The sequence below is a fragment of the Molossus molossus genome, unplaced genomic scaffold, assembly GCF_014108415.1.
Source record: "Molossus molossus isolate mMolMol1 unplaced genomic scaffold, mMolMol1.p scaffold_m16_p_1, whole genome shotgun sequence".
Taxonomy (NCBI): domain Eukaryota; kingdom Metazoa; phylum Chordata; class Mammalia; order Chiroptera; family Molossidae; genus Molossus; species Molossus molossus.
In genome coordinates, this window is record NW_023425344.1 from 201,869,268 (window position 1) to 201,896,043 (window position 26,776).

At 54.4% G+C, this 26,776-nt stretch overlaps 1 protein-coding gene across 1 annotated transcript; it reads left to right on the forward strand.

The window, feature by feature from the left end:
- The first annotated feature begins 210 nt into the window (after window positions 1-210).
- PLEKHO2 (pleckstrin homology domain containing O2) lies at window positions 211-26,084 on the forward strand. Its single transcript, XM_036265841.1, has 6 exons — window positions 211-302; window positions 7,677-7,826; window positions 13,352-13,468; window positions 17,696-17,800; window positions 20,320-20,418; window positions 22,635-26,084. The coding sequence occupies exons 1-6, from the start codon at window positions 291-293 to the stop codon at window positions 23,682-23,684; spliced, it is 1,533 nt and encodes a 510-aa protein (XP_036121734.1). The 5' UTR covers window positions 211-290; the 3' UTR covers window positions 23,685-26,084.
- The last annotated feature ends 692 nt before the right edge of the window (window positions 26,085-26,776 follow it).

A 26,776-nucleotide genomic window follows, 5' to 3' on the forward strand; every position in this document is an offset into this window, starting at 1 on the left:
AGGCTCCTCCCCCCGCCCCGCCCCCGCCCCGCTCCACCGCAGCCGCTTCCAGCCCCTGCCCCGGCCTCCGGGCCCCGCTATTCCCCTCCTGAGGCCCCGCCCCCAGGCCCCCGGAAGCCTCTCCCCGCCCCCGGCCCCGCCTCCCCGAAGTTTCTTGGGCCCCGGGCGGCCCGCGGGACAGAACGCTGAGAGCCTCCGCCCCGCCGGGCGTGGATGGAGGTGGCGGAGCCCGCGCGGCGCTGGGAGTGAGCGGCAGAGCGGCCGATCAGCTGGACCTCAGCGGACTCGCCATGGAGGAGGAGGTGAGGGCAGGCCAGGCGGGGGGCCAGGGCTGGGGTCTTCGAGCAGCTTACGGCGGTTGGGGTCCCGGGCTCAGGCCCTTGTTCCAGCCAGCCCCTCTCCCGCGGGTCTCGGGACACCAGCACCCCCAGCCCCGCGAGGCACAGCCTAGGCAGGGGAGGCAGGGCCGGGGGTAGGGATCGTGTCCGGCACTTCAACGTCCCATTCTCCTTCATTATCTTTCTGGCTTCTCTCACCGACTGTGGGCATGTTATTGTTCCCATTGGATTGACGGGGAGACTGAGGCTCTGCTGAAACTGGCCTGGAGTGTTAAGTTCGAACTCTGGTTACCACTGACTCTCCTTGCCAGCCAGGTTGGATTCTGAGGGGGCAGACTGTGTGTGTGTGTGTGTGTGGTGGGGAGGAGTCTGTGGGTCCTGGAGTGCCCTTCTGAAGCAATCTTGAGTCTGTGACCCTATCTGGTGGCTGGGAGCTGGAGAAGTTGCTTTTATTCTCCTCTGTTTAAGTCCCTCTGAGTCCTCTTTACCCTACCCTCTCACCTACCCTAGAGTTGGCCCAGTAGGGGCTGATTCTAGCCCCTGCCTTCCCCGAACCTCTGGGAGGGCTAGCTCGGGGAGGGAACTGGGCAGCTGGACCAGCAGTACCTCTTTGAGTCTCTCTCTTACCCCTCAGGACCTTCTTGGCCTGCAGTGGGGTCAGGCACTCTGTGATTCTTGCCCTTTACTTGCACACACAGTTCTCCCAGCAGCTCCAGCATCCAAGCACACTGCAAGCACTTAATGTGTGCCTGTGGAATGAATACATTAGAGGAGGGTCTGCTGAGTCTAGAGGACTTTGCTTCTTGTCCTCAGGGGATGTCAGCCTCTGTCTCTCCTCGCCGAGGGGAAGGATATGTCTGTGCCTGAGTGGGTGGGGAGGAAAGATGAAGCCTTCACTCTTGGGGTAACGCTGTCCACCTAGGAAACCCTGAGTGGACCAGGCTGCCTGTGTCCCCATCAGTGCCCATTTCCTTACTTCCTGGGGCCACTGCCCAGGGGCAGCTGGGATGTCAGGGTTCCCTCCAGGCCAGGCCCTGCGTTTCTGTAGGATGGTAGATAAGTCACTTCCCCTCTTAGCTTGTGTTTCCTCTTCTATAAACTATAGGGCCTGAAGGCCTCCTCCCCAGATCCTGACAGTATGATTGTGGCCTTTTCTTTCCGAGTGGGTGGAAGTAGGGGGCAAAGTCAGTCCACTGTGATTTGTTTTGATTTCTTGCTTACAGAGGTAGGGATGCCCTCCCCTGCCCCTGGGCCCTGTTGTGAGGGCTGGACTGTCTGGCTGTGGCCCCTCCCCTTCTCCCAGAGGATGTGGGACAGGATTACTCCATCTTCTGATCTGCTCTGGCCCCCAATTAAGGGAAGTTCTCCTGGGGCCTCCTGGGCCCATGGTTTGTCTCGTGGCCAGCCCAGCCCTGCACTCCCTCTGGTTCTGAGTTTCTAACTTTGCCACTTACTGACTCTGCCAAAAGCTCCCTGCATAGCTGGGTTAACTAAGGTCTTGCTCACCTCTTCCCCACACAGCTAGGGGCTCCCTCTCCCCTACCTCCCTTTTGGTTTCCTTAACTCTTTTTCTCCCATTTCTTCTCCCAGTCACTTACCCTTGTTTCTTTAGGCTTCAGTGTCCCATCTTTGCTTCTCTAAAACCCCTCTTAGATCATAGTCACCTGCTCTTCCTCATGACCCCAGACTGGCCTCATCATTTCACTCCCACATGGCTGTTTCAGTCCTCCCTCTGGCTTTGAGCTTCCTCCCCAAGCCCCAGCCACCCTGGTGCCGAGCCCCCTCAGCCTTAGTGACCTCCTCTGTGCAGTGGGTTGGTAGACCCTGTCAAGCTGAGGCTTGGGGAAGGAGTGCAGGCCTGGGCCCTGGGCATCTGTCACTTGTGTTCTCAGGGCCTCATTTCCCCAACTATAAAATGAGGGAGGTGGGTGATCCAGAAATGCAGTGATATGTGCAGAAGCTTTGAAAACTCCAAATATCAGTGTGAGGTGTTCTTGACACTGGAGTAAGGTTGAAAACCCTGGACTCAGGCTTTCCTGCTTCTGCCCTGGAGTTCTACCTCCTGCCCTCTTAGTCATGCCTGTTCCTGGTCTGGCCTCCAGTGGCTCCAGGCTGCTCAGTTGCCCTTTCCCAGCTAGAGAGAGGCCAGGCAGTGTCCAGTCCCAAGACTGGTTTTGTTACCTCAAGCTAATCTTGGGCCCTTTCTGGGCTGTACTTTCTCATTTGGTAGTGAAGTTGAGCGTGTAGGGCCTTTGATACCCTTTGTGTCTTTCCTTCTCCTCTGGGCTAAGGTGTGTGTCTCCTTCCCTCTTCACAGTCCTATCAAAACCCTGCCTTCTGCAAGGGCTTCCCAAACTAACCCCAAGCCCTTATCCCATTAGGGAGCTGGGACTGACATATCCCTCCGGGTAGGTGCTATGTCCCTCCCAACAAGCTGGGCCCTCTCAGGCAGGGTCTGCATTGCCCCCACCAGACTGGAAGTTCCTCACGGGGCTCTGACATGGTGGGTTCTTAGCAGAGTTTGACTGGGTTTAGTTAAAGGGCAAAGATGGTCATCATAAGCTCCCTGTGATGTGAGGTGCCAGCAAGTTTTCCTCTGCTGGTCTCCATCTCTCTGTCATGGCCTGTGTTGTGGCTTTCCCTGCTCTCTTCTGTGCACAGAGTCAGGGTGACCTGGCATCTTTTTCTTTTTTTTTTTTCTCCTCTTTAAATTTTTTTTTCTTTTTATCCTTACCCGAGGACATTTTTCCATTTTTTGTTCAGATAGAGTGGGAGGAAGAGAGAGAAACATCGATGTGAAAGGAACACATCGAGTGGCTGCCACCCGCATGACCCAACCGGGGCCGGGGACAAACTGCAACCGAGGTACATGCCCTTAGCGGGAACCGAACCCAGATCTCTTGGGACCCCAGGCCGATGCTCTAACAGCTGAGCCAAAACCGGCCAGGGCTGGCATCTTTTTCTTTAAAAGATTTTTTTAATTTAGTTTTTGTTTGTTTGTTATTCCTCACCTGAGGACATTTTTCCATTGACTTTTTAGATAGAATAGAAGGGAGAGAGAGAGAGATATCGACTGGTTGCCTCCTGTAACCCAGGTATATGACCTTGACTGGGAATTGAACCCATGACCCTTCAGTTTGCAGGCCAACACTGGTCAGGGCATGGCATCTTTTTCTTTTTAATGAATGACCCAGACACCTTCCCACCTCAGGCAAAGGGGAGCCACGCTGGTGCCTAGGGGTGCCTCAGAAGCTGCCCATAGTGGGCAGAGGAGGGCTTGAGTGAGGATAGATGGGAGAGGAGAGGGCAAAACAGGAAGAACAGTGGTCAGCTGGTCAACAAGAGGAGAGGAGGCCGAGAAACTGGGCTGAGCAGGACAAAACATCCCCTGTGAGCCCTGCCAAGGGGAGGGGCCACTTATTAAAACTTATTGGGGCATAGTCAGGCCCACTGGTGGGAGAATGTCTGAGGGGCAGGGAGAGGAGCTGGGTGAAGGGTGGCAGGCAAGCAGGACGTCCAGCCAGGTCTCCCTACAGGTAGCTGTGTCTGTTGCTGTGGCTGATTCTTGATAAGGAGACCCTTCCCTGGGCTTTGGTTCATGCCTGCACCCTTCACTTATCACTGCCCCCCCATCCCCAAGTGCTTTCTCGCCTCAGTCCCCTCCTGGGCCTGCCCTGGACTGGCTTCTCTACTTAATCCAGCCATGGTATTCCCTGGGCACTGCTCTGCTACAACCAGAGAGGACAGTGGTCAAGGCACAAGTTTCTAGCTTTGCACCCTGGGAGCTTCCAGCTGGCAGGAAGTTTTCACACGTCAGTGGGTGAGGCAGGCAGGGGAGGTCACGAGTGGAGGGGGTTAGAAAAAGGTGTGAGATCCCATGGGATGGTGGGTGGGCCCCTGAAAAGCAAGAGGGGAACTTGGAGCTCAGAGGCGGGACACCAGGCAGTGGCTTCATGACCCACCATCTCTACTGCTTGGTTTAAGAGACCTACAGCCTGCAGGCCTAGGAAGTGGCCAACAGTACTGTAGTTACTGGTGGAGGGTGCGATGTTTGAAATGGGTGGGGGGGCTTCCTGTTTCCCACTGCATCCCTTCCAGCCCTGGGGGAATGAGGTCCTGTGGGTCACACGGTCCATGGGCTGAATGAACACAGGGTCTCTGGTGATAGGGGGAGGGGGAGTTGGGTGGATGAGAACCTCCCTCTTCTTCTTTTTTTTTTAAATCCTCACCCGAGGACATTTTTGCATTTATATTCAGATAGAGCGGGAGGGAGAAAGGTAGGAAGAGAGAGAAACATCGATGTGAGAGAGGCACACATCCAGTGGTTGCCACTCACACTGCCCCAACCAGGGCCGGGGACAAACTGCAACCGAAGTACATGCCCTTAGCGGGAACCAAACCCGGGTCTCTCTGGACCGCGGGCTGATGCTCTAACCGCTGAGCCAAACCAGCCAGGGCAAGAGAACCTCCCTCTTCTTGTAAAGGGCCCTGAAGTCTCCTCTTCTCCTGGTCAGGGTGGCTTATACTGGCCTGTGGGCCAGCCTTCCACTTCCTCAATCTTCCATGGTGGAAGACCGTTTGGGACTATCCCACTTCTCCATTTTTCTTGTCATCTACAAGTTAGAGAGAGACCCTGAGGGGCACCTCACACTCCAGGGAGCTCCAGGGGCATTGATGCCCAGCAGCTAAGCCCAGAAAGGGCCTTGGTCTCAATTCTGAGCCAGGCGCAGGGAGAGAGGTCCCTGAGAGTCAGAGGGCATGGCGGTGACAACAATAACAATAGTAACAGCTACCATTTATTAACTTCAGATGTCCTCGGCACTGCTTTATGTGCCATATCTTTTTTCTTTTTTTAAACATTTTTTTCTTTATTGATTTTAGAGCGGAAGGGAGAAGGAGAGAGAGAGAGAAACATCGATGAGAGAGAACATCAACTGGCCGCCTCCTGTATGCCCCACACTGGGGATCGGGCCCACAACCTGGGCATGTGCCCTGACCAGAATCGAACCAGCAACCTCTTGGTGCATGGGCCGACGCTCAACCACTGAGCCACACCGGCCGGGCTATATGCCATATCTTTGTTCAGCAACAAACATTTTTTGAGCACCCACTGTGGACCAGACTGTTTCTAGGCACTGAGGATATAACAGTAAACAAAACAGAAATCTCTGGCCTCATGGAGTTATAATCTTTTTTTTTTATATATCATTTTTTTTTTTTTTATCCTCACCTGAGGACATTTTCATTGATTTTTAAAGAGAGGGTAAGGGAGGGAGAGAGAGAGAGAAACATCACTGTGAGAGAGAAATATTGATCAGTGTTACCTCCCGCACTGTCCCTGACTGGGGCTGGGGATTGAGCCCGTATCCTAGGTATGTGCCCTGACCGGGAATTGAACCTGAGACCTTACAATGTATGGGACAATGCTCCTACCAACTGAGCCACACTGGCCAGGGCTGGAGTTATATATAATCTTTGCCTCTTCTATTTGTATCTCGATTTCACAGATGAAGAAACTGAGGCTTAGAGAGACCAAGTGACTTGCCTCTGGCTTGTGTGACTGGGCTTCAGAGCTAGGTTCCCAACTACCAGAGTGTGTAGTTCAGAGGGTGGGGGCATAGTGAGAACCAGGTTCGGGCTCCCCTGCCATGAGAGAAAGCAGGGAGCCCTTGCTCTGCCCAGCCCCCAACAATTCACCACACTGCCATCTGCCTGGGTTTGTTCTTCCAAAGGCAGCTGTGGCCACAGGGTATCCCTTGGGGGGAGGTATGCTCCTTTTAACTGGGGCCACTTTTTTGAGCTTTATGTAAATTACAAAGTAGTCAAAATTAGTGCTAATTTTCTTCTAGCTCCTCTAGATTCTGACACGGCTCTCGGCTCTCGATCACCTCTCCTCTACCCTCCCCCTCCACACCTACTACTGTGGCTACCAGTCACTGAAGCAGAGTGGTTAACAAATTTGGTGTACTTTTATTTTTATTTCAGAGACATTTCTTGAGCCCCATTATGTGTAAAGGAACAGTGCTGGGTGCTGGGGACCAGAGGTGAATCTGACCCCATCTGGTAGGCATACGCCTAGCACCCAGCTATCCAAGCAGGTAGTCAGGGGGCACAAGATGTCAGTGGCTAGCCTGGAGGCCCCAGGGTGGCTGCTATGCTTAGAGAAGGACTCTGGTCGAAGGCAAATCCCATGGAACCCTCACCAGGTGGGGTGGCTGCCCCAAAGTCCTGGACTCAGGTGGGGAGGAGGGCAGAGGAGCCTCTTGTTTTGCGGCAGAAGCAGGGGACTTCCGAGGGTGTTCTTTAGCAGGGCAGTTGGTAGAGAGGCAGATTCCCACTCTCTGCTTCCCTCCTCTCATCCTCCTGATTCTGCTTAAATGTCCTCTCCTCTGGGAGGCCTTCCTAGGCCACCTTACCTGAACCAGGTCCCACACTGTCCTCTCTCATCCCCCAGGCCCCCTTCACTATTTCCTTTGTAGCATTTAACATTTGTTAATGTGTTTATGTTTAGTGTTCATTTGTTCAGCTCCTTCTTCCCCAAATTGCCAAGTCTGTGAGGGCAGAGATTCATTATTTTTATTCCTCTCTGCCTGCTCCAGCACCCGTGACATTGTAGGTGCTCAGTACAGCATTTGTTGGCTGGTTGAATGAACACATGCTGCCCTGGCCGTTTTTGCTCAATGTTTAGAGCAGCAGCTCTTAGACCAAAGGGTCATACGTTCAATTTCTGGTCAAGAGCACATACCGGGGTTGCAGGTTTGATACCCGTCCCAGTCAGGGTGTATGCAGAAGTCAACCAATTGATGTGTCTGTCTCGCTCACATCAATGTTTGTCTCTCTTTCTCTCTCCTTCTCTCCCTTCCTTCCATCTAACAAAAATCAATGGCAAATCATCTGGCGAGGATTAACAACAAAAAAAGAATGAACACATGGGAGGCAGAATGGTGGAGCGGGAAGAAGGTAGAGTTAGAGCCCCAGTTTGCATTCTGGCTCTGTCCTTCCAGCTGTGTGACTGGCAAGTTATCCCTCTCTTCAGTTTGCTGCAACATGTAGCTAAGTATGCCACCGCCCCAGGCGGTAGTTGTATGGGCTAAATGAGACAGTAGGAGAATGTAACATGTGGCTCGATACAAGGTGGCTGTTGCTAATGTTGTTGCTGCTGCTTTTATTACTGCTATTTTTAACTGGATTAAGAATATTTGCCTTGGGGGTTGTGGGGAAGCTCACATGGGAAGATATCAGTAGGTACCTAGCACAGGGATATGCCCTAGTTCGGCCTGTGGACTGTGTGGCCTCGTGGTGGCAGCCGTCACGGCATGTTCTGCTGCTGTCTTACAGGGTGTGAAGGAGGGAGGTGAGAAGCCTCGGCGAGCGCGGACGGCGGACAAGGCTGGCTGGATCAAGAAGAGCAGCGGGGGCCTCTTAGGGCTCTGGAAAGATCGCTACCTGCTCCTCTGCCAGGCCCAGCTGCTGGTCTACGAGAATGAGGTGAGGACCTGCCTGGCCCTGAGGCTGGGGGTGCTGGGGCAGGGGACAAACGTAGGGCAGCCCAGGCCAGCAGGGGGATCCCAGAACGGGGACTGGAAGACCTGTTCCATTTTTGCTATGCTGTGCAACCTTGGACAAGTACCTGATCTCTGGGTGTCTGTGGCAGGGGACAAGACCTCTCGATGCTGGTCCAGGGGTCCTGGATGAGGGGCTCTTTGAAGAGTGTGTGCATGAGAATGTGTATGTCTTCTCAGTTGCACACCTACACTGCAACTCCCTGGCCCTGGGCTAGGTTCCACATGTGTGAGTGTTCCAGAACACTAAACCGTGCTCCTTTTAACAGTGATAGTGGGAATAATACCGCTCGTGTGTTTAGAGCTCTTGTATGACACTCAAAACACCCATGAATGTGGTCATCATGTCCCATTCCACAAAGATGGATCCCTAGGCCAAGGATGGCCAGATGACTGTTCAGCATCTCAGTGGATGAAGGAGCCAGGTCTAGAACCAAATCCAGTGTTCTTTCCGCCCACTAATGCCAGCAAGTAAACTGCAACTTATTTTTGGTGGAAGTTCTCTAAAACTATTGGGTATTTTCTGCCTTCTTTATTCAGAGGAAGCCACCAGCCTAAACTGAGTCTTACCTTGGTGGCTCAGAGTCACATAGTCAGACCATTCTGTGCTGCCAGACGGTACTCTTCCTCTTTTCTTTCTCCGTTAACATCGGGCTACCAGTTGCCACTTCTGCTGTCTTTGTGCCTCTCACAGCCCTCACATCTTCCCACGTCAGGCTTGTGTCCCTTCTCATTCCAGCAGGCTTGGAACTTGGACAACCAAGGATGCTAAAATTGTGTGTTAAGAGTTAACAAAGCTTGCCCTGGCTGGTTTGGCTAAGCGGTTAGAGCATCGGCCTGCGGTCCAGAGAGACCTGGGTTCGGTTCCCGCTAAGGGCGCGCCCCTCGGTTGCAGTTTGTCCCCGGCCCTGGTTGGCTGTGCAGGTGGCAGCCACTCGATGTGTTCCTTTCACGTCGATGTTTCTCTCTCTCTCTCTCTCTCTCTCTTTTTTTCTCTTCCTCCCACTCTATCTGAATAAAAAATGGAAAAAAATGTCCTCAGGTGAGGATAAAAAAAAAAAAGAAAAGAGTTAACAACTCTGGGTGAAGACCTGAGGAGGAACGGTGGCTTTTACTTATATGATGTTTATGTTCTGAGGCTAAGGCTGTCAGAGGGCCCATCCACTGGAAACGGGCTATCACTGTCCGTACGCCTTTGACAGATGGAATACATGGGGAAGAACTGGCCTGGCGGCAGAAAGGGCATCCTGCCTGTTTCTCATCAGCCTCTCAGCATGCCTCAGGGGATCTTGGCAAATTCATAGCTGTCCCAGGCCAAGAAAGATTGGGCACCCAGGTCTCTGTGACTAAAGGAGCTACCGTTGAGAAGCACTTTGCTGCTTCTGCCTGAGGCCCAGGCTCACAGAGTTAGGGTGTCAGAGAAGCAGCTGGATGGTGTGTAGACAGCCCCCCAGATGTTCTATACCATTGCTCTCACCAAATGAGGATGTGCTGTGGTGGCAGCAGGGGGATGTTTTTATAAATAGAGGGCATTGTCAAAGCTTCCTCCAGTCCCAGCTGCCTACGAATTGAGTGACAGGCCCCCAGCCATCAGTCTGTCAGGCTCTACCACACTTGTCCGGGGCTGCCTCTCCACATCTGGCCACAGCTGGGAAGCAGGAAGGATTTCACATCCCCCAAACATGAAAAATCTAAATCATGCTTTTAAAAATAAAAAAAATCACTATTATAAACCTCAGTGAAGCTTCAAGAACTTAGCCCTCTCTGGGGTGGGGAGCTTGGCCTAGGAGTAAAAATTGAGAAATGCTTATTAGTTAAATTCCTCTTTCTTGATGTAAGGAACTAGGCTAGTGCGAATGGCTCTTGGCTGTTTCTTTGCTGTCATTCCAAAAATGCTGCCCCCGCCCAGCGCCTGATGGTTTATCCGTTTTTCTGAGCCACAGAAGGGATGGATGATTCAGCTTTTCGAGTGGAAAGGAGACCCAGGTCAGGCAGCCATAGGGAGCTGGGTGGTGGAGGTGGACTGACTGACTGTTTGGTTCAGTAGTTGTCCAGGTGGAGAAGCATGTGTACCTGGGGCAGGTGAGCTGCACTCCCTGCCCCTGGGGGTCCTTTTCCAAGCACCTCCCTTCCTCTGGATGCCTAGTAGGTGAGGACTTTCTGGGGTCTCACTCTGGGTCAGGTATTCAGTTCAGCAAACTGGTCCTATATATGTTGCTCTTGAGGGCTGCCCCTTTGTAGGACTCTGTAAGGGATCAGAAAGGAGAGCAGACATGTGCAGCACAGAGGAGAGGGAGATGCTCAGCAGAGGGTTAGACTGCTCTTCCCTATGGCAAGGTGTTCCTAGCACCCAGCTCAGTGCCTGCACCTGGCAGGCACTTTGTGGATGGGGGACCTCAAAGGAGGAAGAGAGCACCAGGGCTCGGGCTCATGGGGTAGACAGTGGATCAGGTGGACTTTACTGTCCCTTGTGTTGAATGGAGAAACGTGGAAGGGATTGGAGGCTAGGGGTTGGAAAGAGATGTGTAGAGGCAAAAATAGGAGACACTTGACTGACTCTGGATGGGAAAAACCAGGTTGCCCTGGCCATATGTTCCCCTTTCCCTGAGGGGCTGAAGAGAGGATAGATCAGTAGTTATCCACATTAGCTGTACAGTCATCTGCTTTGAAAAATACTTTATTTTTTATTTTTTATGTTTTTATTGATTTTTTAGAGAGAGGAAGGGAGAGAGAGATAGAAACATTGATGTGAGAGAGAAACATTAATCGGCTGCCTCCTGCACACCCCCTACTGGGGATCGAGCCCACAACCCAGGCATAATCTTCACCTGAGGATATTTTTCCATGAATTTTTAGATAGAGTAGGAGGGAGGGAGGGAGAGAGAGAGAAACAGAAACATCGATTAGAGAGACACATCGATTGGTTGCCTCCCGCACACCTCTAACTGGGGGTCAGGCCCACAACCCAGCTATGTGCCCTGACCAGGAATCAAACCAGCGACCTCCTGGTGCATGGCTCCATGCTAAACCAGTGAGCCACACTGGCCGGACAGGGCATTGGTATCTTTAAAGGTCCCAGTGCCACCAAGGTTGAGAACCAGAGATTCTCAAACTTGTGTATACATCAGAGTCAGCTGGAGGGCTATTACAACTCAGAGTTCCAGGCCGATTCCCCTAAGATTATGATTTAGTAAGTATGGACCTGGAGACTTTGTATTTCTAACAAGTTCTCAGTTTATGCTGCTGCTGGACCAGGGACTACACTTGGAGGACCACTGGTGCAGAGCAATCTGTTGCTAAGCGCTGACCAAGCCTCTGCCCTGGCTGGGAGGCGTGCACTGTGCTGGGAAGAGCTCTGGCCTGGGAGGCAGAGGATATGGGGTTGAGTTTGGCTCTGCCCCTTATATTTGTGTCTGTGATCCTAGGGAAAATCAGTTCACCTCCAAACCTCATTTTCTTCCTCTATAAAATAAGGCAAATACTGGGACTCTAGGCTTTTAGAGTGATCGAGAGGCTCAGGAGAATCAGGGATGAGAAAATGCTCACTATGTGTCCGGGTTGCATGGTACAGTTGTCTCTTGGTGTCCACAGGGGATTGGTTCCAAGACCCGTGTGGACACCAAAATCCATGGATGCTCAAGTCCTTTATATAACATGGCATAGTATTTGCGTATAACTTACACACATCCTCTCATATACGTACTTTAAATTATCTCTAACTTATAATACCTAATACAATGTAAATGCTATGTAAATAGAGTTTAGAGATTAATGGCAAGAAAGAAATGTCTGTACATGTTCAGTAAAAAAGCAACCGTGGGCCGAGCTGGTGTGGCTCAGTGTTTGAGCATTGATCGTCCCATGGACTGAGAGCTCCCGGTTTGATTCCTGGTCAGGGCACATGCCCGGGTTTTGGGCTCAGTCCCCAGTGGGGAGCTGATGGATGTTTCTCTCTCACATCGATGTTTCTATCTCTCCCTAAAAAAATCAATGAAAACATATTAAAAAATAAAAAAGCAACCATGGTAGGCCTAACTACACAGTATATGTAAGCAACAATGTAACTGTTTTTTCCAAATATTTTTGATTCGAGGTTGCTGGAATCTAGGGGTGTGGAACCCTCGGACACAGAGGGCCAACTGTATGTGCAGATTCATGGAGGAAAATTGGGGCATTTCCTCTGCAAATATTTGAGTCAATATTTCCCAGATATTCTGCCCAAAACTGCAGAGCACCGAGGGGCTCCCCGGGTGGGTGCTCTTGCTGGCTCTCTGCTGGCGTCCAACAGCAGCTTCACTTGTTGGCCACTTTCCAGGACAGTGTTTCCCCTGTCCCTGCCCACCCAGGGTCTGTTTCTTTTCTTTCATTTTCTTTATTGATTTTAGAGAGAGAGGAAGGGAGAGGGAGAGAGAGATAGAAATAGCGATGAGAGAGAACATCGATTGGCCGCCTCCCGCATGCCCCACACTGGGGATTTGGCCCACAACCTGGGCACGTGCCCTGACCGGGAATCGAACTGGCGACCTCTTGGTGCCTGGGTCGCCGCTCAACCACTGAGCCACACCGGCCGGGCCCCAGGATGTGTTTATATTTCCCTGGAGTTTCCAGGGTGAGACTGCCACATCCAGAAGTTGTTCCAGCCAGGTCTTCCTGGAATAGGAACCAACTGATCGCCACTGAGGGAGCAGCTTGTCCCAGGCAGCTTGCTGGAGTCACCTGGTGGAGAAAACATTCAGGTGCCAGGGCTGGTGGGCAAGAAGAGAGTCTAGCTAGTGTCCAGGGGTGGCCTAGATGGGGCTGACCACTGTCCTGGCCACTGGCCCTTATTGATGAGGCCTCAGGATGACAGCCTGGGGTTGGGGTGATCTTAAAGGAACCATTGTGCTCTCCGCTGTGCGGGCCATGGACAGTGGCCTCTCTCCCCAAGCCAAGGGTCGGCAGAGGAAGATGCCAGTGGAGAAGTCACCTCAGGATCACTGTGGTGAAGGCAGAGCACGTAGCCCCACATACGCCTTGTTCACACTTCCCTCTGTGGCTCTGCCTGGGAAGCCTTTTTCTCATTTTGTGACAACTTGCCCCCTCTCCAGGCTGCCTTTGCCACACATCTCTGCCTGGTCTCTGGGCCTGCATGGACCCTCAGGCAACCTTTTAAAGCTTCCCCGGTTCCTCCTACTGCCTTAGGCACATTTGAGTCAGCCCTGCTCCCCACCTCCGGACTGTGAGCCCTATATCTCATGTGCACGGTGAGCCTTGAGGGTGTCCCTCCAGCCAGCACAGACTTGCTGGGGTCTGAATTCCTCATCTTGGTGACTGATTGGCAGCCTGGGGTTCTGACCAAGTAATGCCCTTGCTGAATGGAACCAGGGTCTGAGCAGGGCCTGGATATCTGCGGGTCTGGGTTTGTCTAGCTCTCACCATCTCTTGTCTTGTCCCCTCTGTCTCCCTCCCCAGGATGAGCAGAAGTGTGTGGAGACCGTGGAGCTGGGCAGCTATGAGAAGTGCCAGGAACTTCGTGCCCTCCTCAAGCGGAAACACCGATTCATCCTGCTGCGATCCCCAGGGAACAAGGTAGGGCTGTGCCTGCTGTGGCCTGACCTTCCTCTAGGCTGGGGTCTGCTTGGGAAGATCATCTCTGGAGGCTCTAAGCCCAGGCTGGGCGCCTGGATGCAGCCTGCACGTTCTCTGTGGAGGGTGCCTGAGGCTCAAATCTGGGGCAGCCACAGGTTGTATCTTTTGCTCATTTTGTCATGGAGTCTTCCCAGCTGCTGGTTGATAGGAGATGCATTTAGGGCTCTGCTGAGAGCTCTGCTCCCCTCTCCCCTTCAAGGCTCTGGGGCCTCCTTCCCAGGCTGTAGTTGGAAAGTAGCCTTTGGGAGGTGGGGCACTTGGCCTTCTCCCACACCCTGGACACAGGAGACCCAGGGCTGAGGCAGGAAAGCTGGAGATGAGGCCTTCATCTCACCAGGCCTCTGGCACCTGACAGTCTGGTCCAGAGGGGAAGGTGTGGCCTCCCTTTGTCCCAGGCCTATCTGGATAGGCCCTCTATCCTGCAGCCTTCCAGCGTTCTTGCCCTTGCACTTTCCTTCCTTGGCTGATGCTGGAAAAAGCTTCTTGCCTGAGAAGTTCTTCCCTGGGACATGCTGTGTGTGCAGATGAAGTGTGCTGTTTGTACCACATATCCCTGGCGGGGAGTCTGGTTGAGTGTTGACACATGGTGTAGTTTCACAGATGTCAGGAGGGAGTCAGATTCGAGGCTGGCGTGCACAGCACCTCTCTCCAGCTCTCGCCCATCTGCAGCTGGGTCACGCCTCTCCCGACCTCTGCACGTCATGTGGAGCCTCCCAGAGTGGAGCTGAGTCACAGAAGCTGGGGGTTGGGAGCGGGTCTGGTCTGGGCCTGCGGGAGGCCATTCTGTTTCTTCCCCAGCTGGCAGGCCAGGAGCCCAGTCCTCAGCGGCCCTGAGAGGGCTCCGTGCTCTTGCACTCACTAACCCTTTGTCCTGCCCTGCCCTGGGTGGGGGCAAAGAAGCAACTGCAGGGCTCTGACCCTGGGATTGGGGGTGTGCGCAAGGTGGGGGCTGGTTTATAGTATGAGGGTTCATGGGGCAGGGCCCAGGTCTCACGGCTCAGGGCTCTTGGAGGAAGAGAGCCATATTTTGGTCTGCAGACCAGGAACTCCTACCTGTCCTGGAGGCCTGCTTTCTCTCTGGTGGGCCCTATATTCGTGTATGTGCATGTGAGAGACAGTCTGAGTTTGTTATGCATGAAGGTCCTGTGTGTCCAGCACATGTGTGTGCATCTCTTTATGTACAGGTGTGTGTCCACCTGGCCACAGTCTGTCTGGGGTCTGTGTGTTTCTTAGTGAGCTGTGTGGACGTGGAGCGGAGGGCGCATTGCTGCTGCCCTCTGCGTGGGCCGCCTCCTCTTTCCTGTTCTGAGGATCAGCTGGTGGTGGGGTAGGTGGGTCAGGCTCAGTGCAGGGTGACAGCACCTTCGGAAAGGCCTGTCTGTGCAGCTACAGTCTCACCTGCTCTGACCAACACCCTCCCTTCCATTCCCCAATTCTTCAGAGAGGCAGGAGGGCTCAGGGTGACTCTGGGAACAAGATGATCAGTCCCCAGCAGCTATGGAGCAATTGGTGGGGGCTGCAGAGCAGTGGGGGGACAGTATACCCTGATTCCAGCTCAAGGGCCCCTAACCCTTGCCCCCCCCCCCCCGCGGAGCTCACAGAAGAGAGTGGGAGCTCTCCAGAGGGCACACGAGGGACCGCCAGGAGTACCACCACCCCCACATCCTCACTCTCCTTTCCTATCGCCCTGGGTGTTCCCCATCCTCAGTAAGGCTGCCCGCTGGCTGGGAGGTCACATGACCCCGGCTGTCTGGTCCTGAGGCCGCCTGTTTTTTCCTTCTAATCAAATAAACAAAGACTCCAGTGTCTTGCATGCCCCTCTCCCTCCTGTCTCTCCATCCCCACGCCCCTGTCATGAGGTCACAGGCAGACGCTGCCAGAAAGCAGGGTGGCCTCTGCTGGGCCTTACTGCCTGCTGGTCTCAGCCAGCTTGGCCCTTTCCTTCTTCCTGCCTCCTCCCCCTCCCACTTTTTTCCTCTCTGCCATTTTGTCCTCCCCTCTTTGCTTCTACCGTCCTCAGGGCCTTTGCCCCTGGAGCTTCTTGGAAGGACTAGGGTGGAGACCTGTGCAGCCGGTGGCTCTTCAGGACCTGGGGGGAGGGGCGGGGCAAGAGGAGCAACTTCTTGGTATTCTGCCTATCCCTGTTCTGATCACCCTGTGGGATGCCTGGCTCATTTAGCCAGAATCATAGGTTCCTCAGGGTGGGGCTGGGTCCCATTTATCCTTGTATTCTTCTCTTAGGAGAGCCTTTTGGCCAACACCTCCCCTCAGGGTGCCTCAGGTGGGCTGGCCAGTGGGGAGGGCCACAGTTTGGGTGGGGTTCAGTGGTTCTGTTATTGTCCCACTGAGGCCCAGTGAAAAGACCTGTGCAGGCTGCCATTGCAGGTTGGTGAGACTAGAAGCCTGATCTCGACCCCCGAGCCAGGGCTCTTTTTCCGCCCCCTCCCGCTGCATCTTGCTGAGTTCAAGTACATGCCTCTCGAGCTCTCTGGGATGCTAAGTTCTGCACCAGGCAGGATCCCCACCAACTCGGGGCCTGCGAGCAGGAGCAGCAGCTGGGCTCGGAGGGGCTGGCTCCGGTCCATCCCAAACCCATCACAAGGTTGGGTGGGTCCTTGCAGAGCCCGGATGCAATGCTGTTCCTCCCTGAGCTCCCAACAGCCCTCATGGCTGGGCTCAGAGGCAGTTGCCAAGGTGCCCTGGGGTTTCTGACTTAACTGCAGATCTGCTGCCAGGATCGAATTTACCCTGGTCATGCAAATGAGCATTTGGCTGTGCCTGGCATGGGCGGTGGGTGGGACCCAGGGCCCTGCAGGAGGAGAAGCGGGAGGCAGCCAGGAGGAAGTTATATAACAAGGATGCTGAGGGGGCCAGGAGGACCTTGGTGTTACATAACATGTAACTGGGGAGAGTGGCGGAGGGAAGGCGCTAACCAGGGCGGGGGATGGGCAGGCTGGCGACCCGCCTGACAAAGAACTAGGGCATCTTGAGGTCAGGGAGTAGGCAGTGGCCCAAAAACAGGGTAAGGGAAGGAAACTTGGGCTAGTTCATTCATTTAGTGGCTCACTCATTCAATAACTATTTACTGAGTACCTATTATGTGCTGGGCCCTGGCTTTAGTCAGGTTGAATGCCCTCAGCATTTTTCCAGATGAGGAAACTGGGGCTGTTTTGTCCAGAAGGAAGGCCATGGTGATCATTTTTACTACTGAGTACTCTATACCCAACTCCAGATGTAACACTTTAAATACGTCAGTGAACTTCACAGCTCCGTGAGGCAGGTCATGGTGGTGGTCTTCTTTTACAGATAAGGAAACTGAGGCTCAAGGTGAGCCAGCTGTAAGTGGTGGTCTGTCTAACTCAGAGGCCCTGTTGCTACGTCCACTATGCAGAGCAGGCTCTCAGTTTGCCTGGCCTCACTTCTTCCATCATTTCCTGTCTGACCTTGGGGCCTGGCAGGCAGGGGGGAGGGGTCTCTCTGAGCTGCCCTCTGATTCTGATGTAGGCGCTTGGAGCTCCCCCCTGAGACGGGAAGGGACCTGTGGTGTGGGTGGCTTGGGGTATGGAGTCAGGAATCGTGGGATTACTTCAGGCCTCCTTGATCAAATCCCATCCCATCTGGTGAGCCTCTGTTTCCTCATCTGTGTTATGGGAGGTTGGAATTGACCCCCAATGCTTTTTCTAGTCTATGACTCAAGGCCAGAAAGGAGACCCTGGGACTTTTTCATTTGGGGCCAGGGCTGGGTGTGGGGCCCACTGTGGGCCTTCACCAGTGGACATTCCTCATGCCCATCACCTCTGTCACCTCAGTCCCAGGAGACTGGGATGACTACTACTTCAGAGAAAATGAGCCCAGAGGGGAGGCAGCTGGCCCGGGGCAAGCAGTCACATGGAGCAAGACCAGGTGGGAGCGCTTTCCACAGGACAAGGCTGATTCGAATCTAAGTCTGACAGCTACATGCAGGGAGGGAGCCCCTTCTCTGCTGGACCTCTTCCCTCCCTTCCCCTGAAGCCCCAGAGTCAGACCTGTTTGTCGGGGTCATTTTGGTTTGCTCCTAGCCAGCTGTGCCACGGCCAGCTTTGGGATCTGGGGTGGGAAGCTTCCTTAAGACCCCAAATATGAGCCCAGTTAACAATCTGCTATCTACCCCACCCATGCCCCCTGCAGGTCAGCAACATCAAATTCCAAGCACCCAGTGGGGAGGAGAAGGAATCCTGGATCAAAGCCCTCAATGAAGGGATCAACCGAGGCAAGAACAAGGCTTTTGATGAGGTGCGATGAAGTCCTGTGGACAGCTGTGTCCCCTTTCCACCGTGTGAGCTCAGAGAGGACCCTGCCCCACCTCACCTCAGACCAAGTCCCTGCTACAAACACTGGGGCATAGCCCTGGCCGGTTTGGCTCAGCGGTTAGAGCGTCGGCCTGCGGTCCGGAGAGACCCGGGTTCGGTTCCCGCTAAGGGCACGTACTTCGGTTGCAGTTTGTCCCCGGCCCTGGTTGGTCGTGTGGGTGGCAGCCACTCGATGTGTCCCTTTCACATCGATGTTTCTCTCTCTCTCTCTTCCTCTCTCTCCCTCCCACTCTATCTGTACAAAAAATGGAAAAATATCCTCGGGTGAGGATAAAAAAAAACAAAAAACAAAAAACACTGGGGCATGCTATTGCATCATTTAATCCTTACAACAGCCCTCAAAGTAGGTGGTGGCATTCCCACTTTACTGATGAAGAAACTGAGGTGTAAGGAAATGAAATGACTTATTTAAAATGAAAACATGGCCCTGACCGGTTTGGCTCAGCGGTTAGAGCGTCAGCCTGTGGAGTGGAGAGTCCTGGGTTCGGTTCCTGCTAAAGGCATGTACCTCAGTTGCAGTTTGTCCCCAGCCCCGGTCATGTGGGTGGCAACCACTCGATGTATCTCAAATCAATGTTTCTCTCTCTCTCCCTCCCGCTCTATCTGAAGATAAATGCAAAAATGTCCTCAGGTGAGGATTAAAAAAAAAAAAGTGTAAAATGAAAACATGGGTAAGTGGTGGGGTAGAATTTGTGGGTTGCAGCCGAACAGCAGGTGCGCCCAGGCCAGAGAGGTTTGGAGGGTGAGCTGAGAGCCAGGAAGCTTACTTTCAGTTTGGCCATAAAGTGTAAACCAGGCTGGCTCTAGCCCAGGGCCCCCCTGTCTGTTTGCAGTGACCACCCAGCCCCCTGTGCTGAAGTGATGGTGGCAACAGTGGCCATAGTCAGGCTTGGGATAGGTAAGGTGTCCCCTGGGGCCAGATTTCCTAGGGAAAATTATTATTATTATTTTTTTTTATCCTCATCCAAGGACATTTTTTTTTTGTTGTTTTAATTTTTTTTTTGTCCTCACCTGAGGATATTTTTTTGCATTTATCTTCAGACAGAGCAGGAGTGAGAGAGGGGGGAAGAGAGAGAGAATCATCAATGTGAGAGAGACACATCGAGTGGTTGCCACTCACACTGCCCCAACCAGGGCCGGGGACAAACTGCAACCGAGGTACATGCCCTTAGCGGGAACCAAACCTGGGTCTCTCTGGACTGCAGGCTGACGCTCTAACCGCTGAGTCAAACCAGCCAGGGCATCCAAGGACATTTTTGCACTCATGTTCAGATAGAGAGGGAGGAAGAGAGAGAGAGAGAAACATCGATGTGAGAGACACACATCGACTGGTTGCCACCCACGCGACCCCAACTGGGGCCGGGGACAAACTGCAACCAAGGTACATTCCCTTAGTGGGAACCGAACCCGGGACTCTCTGGTCTGCAGGCCAGTGCTCTAATCACTGAGAAAACCGGCCAGGGTGGGAAGATTATTTTTGACATCATGGATTTTTAGCTATTTGGGCTAAAATGGACCTGGAGGCTGCCCGGGGTGACCCTTGGATTGCAAAAGTCTGAGACCCGAGGGGAGCATATCTTTCCAAGGCCCCTGACTTGGAGCCGCGCTCCTATGTCATGTGTTAATGTGACTGTCAAGCTCAGTGCTTCACTAGCTGGGGAAAATATTCCCATTTTGTGAGACGGGGTGAGGGGACATATTGTGGGTACAGGAGCGTGGGCTGGGCTTCAGCCCACAGTCTTGGCAGGGTGGAGTCAGTTCCTCTGAGGAACAGACAGTTGGCTCCTCAGGTGGCCTGAGTCCTGAGCCTGACCTGGGGGCTGGGGCTGGACAGTCTTAACCCCACCCCCATCACAGGGATAAGCTGCTCTGGGGTTCAGAGTCTGGATTTCCTATGTGAAGCTTTCTCTGTGGCTTCCTGGCTACTCCCCACCCCTTCCCCTTACCCTTCGAGAGGAGATGCTGTCCCCAATATACCCTGACCCAAGGGCAGAGGCCCTGCTCTTTCCGGACCTATCCTCAGGGCTCCTGGGAGGGTGGCTGTGGCCAAGGCAGGGCCTATTCTGGAAGCAGGTACCAGGGGGTCCACGGGCTATTGTATCCCTTTCCCCCAGCTAAGCCCAAAAGCAGCCTCAGGGCTACTTACATATTTGCAGTAGACGGGGAGGGGGAGACAGCCCATGTTAGGGCAGGAAGACCGAGGCAAAGAGGGCAGCTGCAAGGGGAGGACGAGTCTCAGCCAGCAAGAGATGACACAGGCGGCGTAGAAACGGAGAAGAGCAGAGGTCCGACATGGGGAGATGCTTCAAGGGGCAGCAATGGGGCTCTTGACCCTGTGAAGTGAGGATGCGGGAACAGACTCTGACTTTGAGTTAATACCTGGGTAATTCCTTCTCCCCCCACGGCCTGGTAGGGACTGACCTGGTTCCTCCTCCTTCCCAGGTAAAGGTGGACAAGAGCTGTGCTCTGGAGCACGTGACTCGGCACCGGGTGCGCGCGGGTCAGCGGCGCCGGCCACCTACGAGGATCCACCTGAAGGAGGTAAGACTTTGTCCCCAGCTTAGACAGATGGGAGGTCAGCTGAGCCTGGGACCCCAGCTCCTTAGGATGGCAGCCAGGCTCGGGACCCCTCTTCCCCCGAGGCCTCCTGGAGCTGAGGCCTCCTGAGCGGCATTCGGGGGTCTGCGTGGAGGCCGGTGTGTGAGAGGCGCTCAGGGCGAGGCTGCCGGGCTGGGGGTCCACACGCCGGCCTCAGCCAGAGCGGGTGCCGGAGGGAAACGGACTTGGGGCCAGTCCGTGCCCCCAGAGCTCAGCTTCCAGCTGGAGGAAGGACATGCTCCGCCAGAGCTGTGTCTACCTTGTGTACAGAGGACCCCCTGGCACTGGAGCTGGCCCTCTGACGGGAAGGGTTTCAGTTGGCAGATGTGGTGTGAGGGAGATGCCCGGTGGAGGGAGTGGCATGAGGCACGAGGAGGAGAGTTCAAGGTGTGCCGAGTCCCGTTGACAGGGAGATCTGTCAGGGAAAGTGGGGTCAGGGGGAGGAAATTGTGGAGACCTTGAATGCCGGAACTGAGGACAGGATGAACGGGAAGGCACACCCAGAGGTCAGTTTGAGGCCCAGGGTATGGGGGGGTGGGGAGGTTTGGGTTAGGGAGGGAAAAATAGGGGACCAGGAGGAAGAGGAGCATTGGGGCAGGGCCTCCAGGCTCCCAGAGGGGTTAAAAAGGGAGGGACCAGTGCGAGGGAGACTGGGAAGCAAGAGTCACCTGTGCCTGTGATTGACTGCAGGGCTGGGGGAGATGGACTAGACAGAGAGGGAGGGTTGTCGGAAGAGCCCCCAAACCTGGAGGCTGGGCAGTTTAAAGGCCCTGGGAGAAGGTATGGGCAAGGGGAGGGGTAAGTGAGCCCCTTTCAGACCAGTGTTGCTGATGGGGATGGGTGGTGGGGGTAGAGAGATTGGAGGCCAGGAAAGAACCGCAGCGCATGCTACATTTGGGGAGTGGGGGAAGTAGAGAGCCAAGGAAGAGGAGGCCAGAGAGGTGAGTGGCACATCTAGGGAGAGAAGGGCACAGGACCTAGGGGTCGTCAGCCAGGTGAGCAGCCACAAGGGCAGAACTGAGGGACAGGCAGGTGGCAAAGTTTACAGCATATGTTCTCAGAGGAGTCAGCCCAGGGCTGTTGTGAGCTACAAAGCTAGGGGTACTGAAGGGGGGGATTATAGGAGGAAAGAGGGAGAAGGGAATGGGCCAGGGTCCCCAAAGTTTGTTTTGAGGTGAGGTAACCTGTTCCTGTCTGTCAGCTGAGGGAAAAAAATCTGCAGAGGGAACAACTGAAATAGCCAGAGAGGCGGGAGGTCTAGGAGGTGTTGGGGGAGGGCCAGCCTTGGAGGAGAGACCCTTTGAGAAGAAGTCCGAGAGGGACTGTCATCCTGGTGACTGAGTGTGTGTTGGCCAGATCACCTGTGTGCATGTAAAAGGGAGTGGGGGTCCTGGCTGCAGTCCACACACTCCAAGCCGCTGAGGGACCTTGAGAGGGGCCTACTGCCCAGCCCTGCTCCAGGGCCTCTGAGGCTCCCTGGGAAGGTCCACGTGCAGCTGCTGGGGCCAGGTTGGTGGCAGCTGTCTGCTTGGTGCAGCTGTTTCCCTTTGGCAGTCAGCTGTGGTCTGGGCTGCCTGTGTCTGGGGCCACATCTGACTGTGAGGAGAGTGGGCACAAGCCGCTGAGCAGCTGGGCAGGCAGGGGCTGGAGAGAGCTGGGTCAGAGGGCCAGTGTGGGCTGGCAGACTGGACAGAGGTCTCCAGGGAGGGGAAGCAGAAGTGAGCGAGTGCAAGGAGTTCTGGAGACCATACTGAGTCCTGGTTCCAGCGCCGACTGGCTGTGGGAGTCCTGGGTGGGTGGCTGCAGAGAAGGGACCCTCTTGAGACCATACAGCCAAGAAGGGTCAGAAACAGGGCTGGAACGATGTCCCTTGCTGCCCAGGCCAGTACAGTTGTCACTAAACAGTATGGCCTCTTTTCTTGGTTGGAAGAAGCCAGGCTGGGGCACCGAGAGGACAGCCTGGCTCTGACTTCCTGGCCTGGGATTCTAGACCAGGGAATTCTACGAGTGAGAGAGAGGAGAGATGCAGCAGAGGGTGTGGGGAGGGGGGCTGGGGACCTGGGCAGCCTGGATGGGAGGGCTTTGTTCCCTTGTAGGTGGGCACATCAGACTCAAAGGCCTGTCATCCAAGATGATGCCCATATGCTGTCCCCCACTAGGTAGCCAACGCGGCTTCTGATGGACTCGTACGCCTGGACCTTGATGTGCTGGACAGCAGGCCACCAGAGTTTGTCCCCAGCAGTGATGCTGATGCAGCCCAGCCCCGGGAGATACTCCGGCCCCTCATGCCTCCTACCAAGCCTTCCCCAGCACCTGAGATGACCATCATTGGTGACAGAGTGGAGACCCCTATGGGGGAGAGAGCCCCAACCCCTGTCTCAGCAAGCTCTGAGGCCCACCCTGAGAGCCAAGAGGACTCAGAGATCTCAGTGGGGAAGGACAGTTCTGAGCAGCTCCCCAACAGGGTCCTGCCTGACAGACTGAAGGTGAGCTGGGAGAACGCCGGCCCTGAGGAGCCCCCCGACGCCGAGAGTGCAGGACCACCCCAGGCGCCCTGTTCTGAGACTTCTGAGGCTTCGATCAAGGAGGGTGGGAAGCCCCCTGCACCCCCACCCAAGATCTTATCAGAGAAACTGAGAGCCTCCATGAGGAGGGTGGAGGCTCCAGGGCCAGCCCAGAGTCCTGGGGCCTCTGAGACCTCAGAGACCTCTGAGACCTCAGAGACCTCAGAGACCTCTGCCTCAGGCTCAGCACAGGTCTCAGTGAATGGTGTGGATGACAGTCCTGAGCCTGTCCAGCCATCCCAGGCTGCGGGCACCCCAGGAACTCCCCAAAAGAAAGCAACAATGTCTACAGCACTGTCCCCCTCGAACTTGCCACCTCAGTTCCATCCCCGCTGCTCCTCCATGGGGGACCTGCTTGGGGAAGGCCCCCAGCGTCCCCAGCAGCCTGGAGAACGGCTGTACCGGGCCAAGCTAGAAGTGCAGGTGGCCTCAGAACAGACAGAGAAACTGCTGAACAAGATGCTGGGCAGTGAACCGGTCCCCGTGAGTGCCGAGACGTTGCTCAGCAAGGCTGTGGAGCAGCTGAGGCAGGCCACCCAGGTCCTGCAGGATATCCGAGATCTGGGAGAGCTAAGCCAGGAAGCACCTGGGCTACAGGAGAAGCGGAAGGAGCTGGCGACCCTCTACAGGAGAAGTGCACCCTAGGGCCAGCCAGGCCAGGGCACAGTCCATCCTGGCCGGCCCAGTTCATCAAAGCCCAGCCCTGCCAAGCATGTGCTTCTACTCAGGCTGTTGAAGGGCCATTGGACATGTCAGGGTTTGGGCAGGACCTGCAGAGGCTCCTGGTGTCCTGCTCTGCCTTGGCCAGTGGTGCCAGGTGCCACCCAGGGCCACTATCTGGCCTGACCTCTGGCCTCTGGCATGGGCTGGGAGCACACACTCAGGACCTCTGTGCTTGCGTGGTGGTTCCGACCTGCCCCAGGGCTTTGGCACAGCACTGGGCATTCTGGGGGTGGCATCATCTCTGCTTCTCACCCCCATAGTTTACATTCCTGACTTCTGAATAGAGCATAGCTGAGCCCCCCCACAGCCTCCATGTCCAGATATCCCAGGCAGACAGCCTCATGGCAAAGGCTGCTTCAGATAGTAACTAACCAACCCTCCCACCCATCTGTTCCCAGTAGCTGCTGAGGCCTTGGGTCCAGGCTGTAGGTTCATCCCTCAGCTGATGGCTTCTGAAGGAGGTAGGAGGCACCCGTGTGAGAAAGCCTTTGCCGCCTGGCCTCTGGGCCTTCTGTTCTGCAGGCCTTCCCCTCTGGTGAGCCTGACACAGGGCTCCGGGGTGGAGGAGGAATGGAAAGGCCTCCTAGTCTAGTCCCTGCCTCTGGACCAGCTTGCGTCCGGCCTTGCACATTTCTGTACAGGTGAACTTCAGAGTAGCCCAGTGTCAGCACAGAAAATCCTGTATGTGGTTAATTATAAATCAGCCTTCACAAGAGAAGCCGCCCCAACTTCTGTGCCTCCCCAGATGGGACTTATATCTGGGTCTCTGTGGTTCCTCCACAACTCAAACAGGTCCAGTATCCCAGACGTTTCTTCTAATGCTGAGGGGTACGTTGGGGCCCGAAACCACACCTCTGTCCCCACTTCCCCTCACCCGTCTGGCTCAGGCCCTCGATGGACTACTCGTGAGCTCCTGAGCTTCCTCGTGGACCGGGCATTTGCTCCTGGCCGTGCCTGCACCCTGGACCTCTCCCCGCCCCCCGGCCCTGGGAGCGCACCCCGTCTCCATCCTGCTGTAGCAGCGGGACTGCGGGCAGAGCCTGTGGGTGCGGAGGCCTTAGGGCTGCAGCCACTTTCCCTGGGCCCGTGGGAGTGGGAGCAGCTCCTGACCGGCTTGCTCAGGGCTTCTGCATGTGCACTTTTGTTTCCTGGAAGAGGAGAGGGGGTCTCAACTGCCTGCTCTGGCCTTGCTGCCCACTGTCCCACCCCCCGCCACCAGTTGTGCCCACCAAGGCCTGCCAGTGCAGGCTGATGCCTTCTTTACTGTGCTTCTACTTTATTCTTGAGGGTAGTAGCCAGGGATCAGGAGGGGCAGACAGATGTCCACTCTGCGGCAGATAGATGGGTGTGAGCAGCAGAGTCATGGCTCACGAGCCCCCATGGATCTCCCCAAACCACACTCCTCAGACAAAGGAGGCTCCCATGTCACAGACTGCCTGTCCATCCATCTCAGTATGAGAGCAAGAGTGTCATCAAGTATCCACAGTCGTGTAGCCCCTGCAGTCTTGCGTTGGGGAACAGCCCTCCTGTGTGGGCTGCTGGGCTTTAGCCATCACCTGCTTTCAGGGACCAGAGCCTTCATTTCCCCTCTGACACGTGACCAGGCAGAGGGAAGAGCTCTGGGGCAACCTCAGTGGCCTAATGCCATTGGCTCCTATGGGGTCTCCATCCCCTGGGCAGCCAGGGCCCCAAGGGGAAGCCAGCTTCCAGGGTAGGGAGCAGGATAGAAAATACGCAGGGGCTACCTTGCCTGCCTACTGGAGGAGGATGGCATTCCATGTCTTCGGCTTATGAAGCGCCTTTCTTGAAGTTTGGCAATAAATCCCTTGTTATGGAACTTTTGTGCTGCAAGCCTGTTTGTTGTGGGACCAGCTCCAGGGCTAACCTCAAGGAAGCAGGGGGTAGGCGCCCAATCAGTGGCCCCACTGGTCCTCCAAGCCCTGTTCTAGGGCATCCTTCCCGCAGGTTAGCTGGGGCATCACCCTCCACAGTGCTCCATCTTTCTAAGTTGGCCAGGCCTCCAATTTCACCTGCAGCTGGGGCTGCCATAGGAACAGTGCTTTTCAATTTTTAAAAGCTTTATTTGGAAATAATTTCAAGCAGAAAAGTTATAAGAATAAGAATAGCAAAAAGAACACTCACAATCTACCCAAATTGACTCATCGGTGTGTCTTTGGAGCGCTTTGTCTCTCTTTTTTTTTTTGGTACATGCCCCAGTGGAAACCGAACCCGGGACTCTCGTCCGCAAACCAGCCAGGGCTGGGCTGGAGCGCGTCCTTAACATACGTACACACACTTTTTTCTGAAGTGTTGGAGAATTATCATGGTCCTTTAGCCCTGAATACTTAAGTGTGTATTTCCTAAAAATGAATATATTCTCTTATGTAACCATAGTACAGTTATCAACTTCAGAAAATTTAACACTGATGTAATAGTTACTATTCATATTATAATTCTGTCATTTGACCCAGTAATATCCTTTATCATATTTTTCCTCTAGTGTAAATTTGGATATTGCATACATGTCTCTTTAATCTCCTTTAATCTGAAATGTTTCCACACCCTTTATCTTTCATGACATGGACATTTTTGAAGAATATAGTCCTCCCCCACTCCCTTATTATTATTTTTTTAAATCCTCACCTGAGGACATGCATTTTGTGATTTTAGAGAGGAAGGGAGAGAAACCTTGATGTAAGAGAAATGCCAATCAGTTGCCTCCTGTACTCACCCTGACTGGGGATCGAACCCACAACCCAGGTATGTGCCCTGACCAGGAATCGAACCCTTTTGGTGTATGGGATGATGTTCCAATCACTGAGCCACACCGGCCAGACCCCCTCCCTTTTTAATAGGACATTCCTCACTTTGGGTTTGTCTGAGGTTTCCTCATAATTAGATTGAGGTTATGGAGTCTCAGCCAGAAAACTGCACAGGTGCCACCAGGTCCTTCTCAGGCATCACATCTATCTGCCCCTAGGTGGTGATGTTAATTTTGATCACCTGGTCAAGGC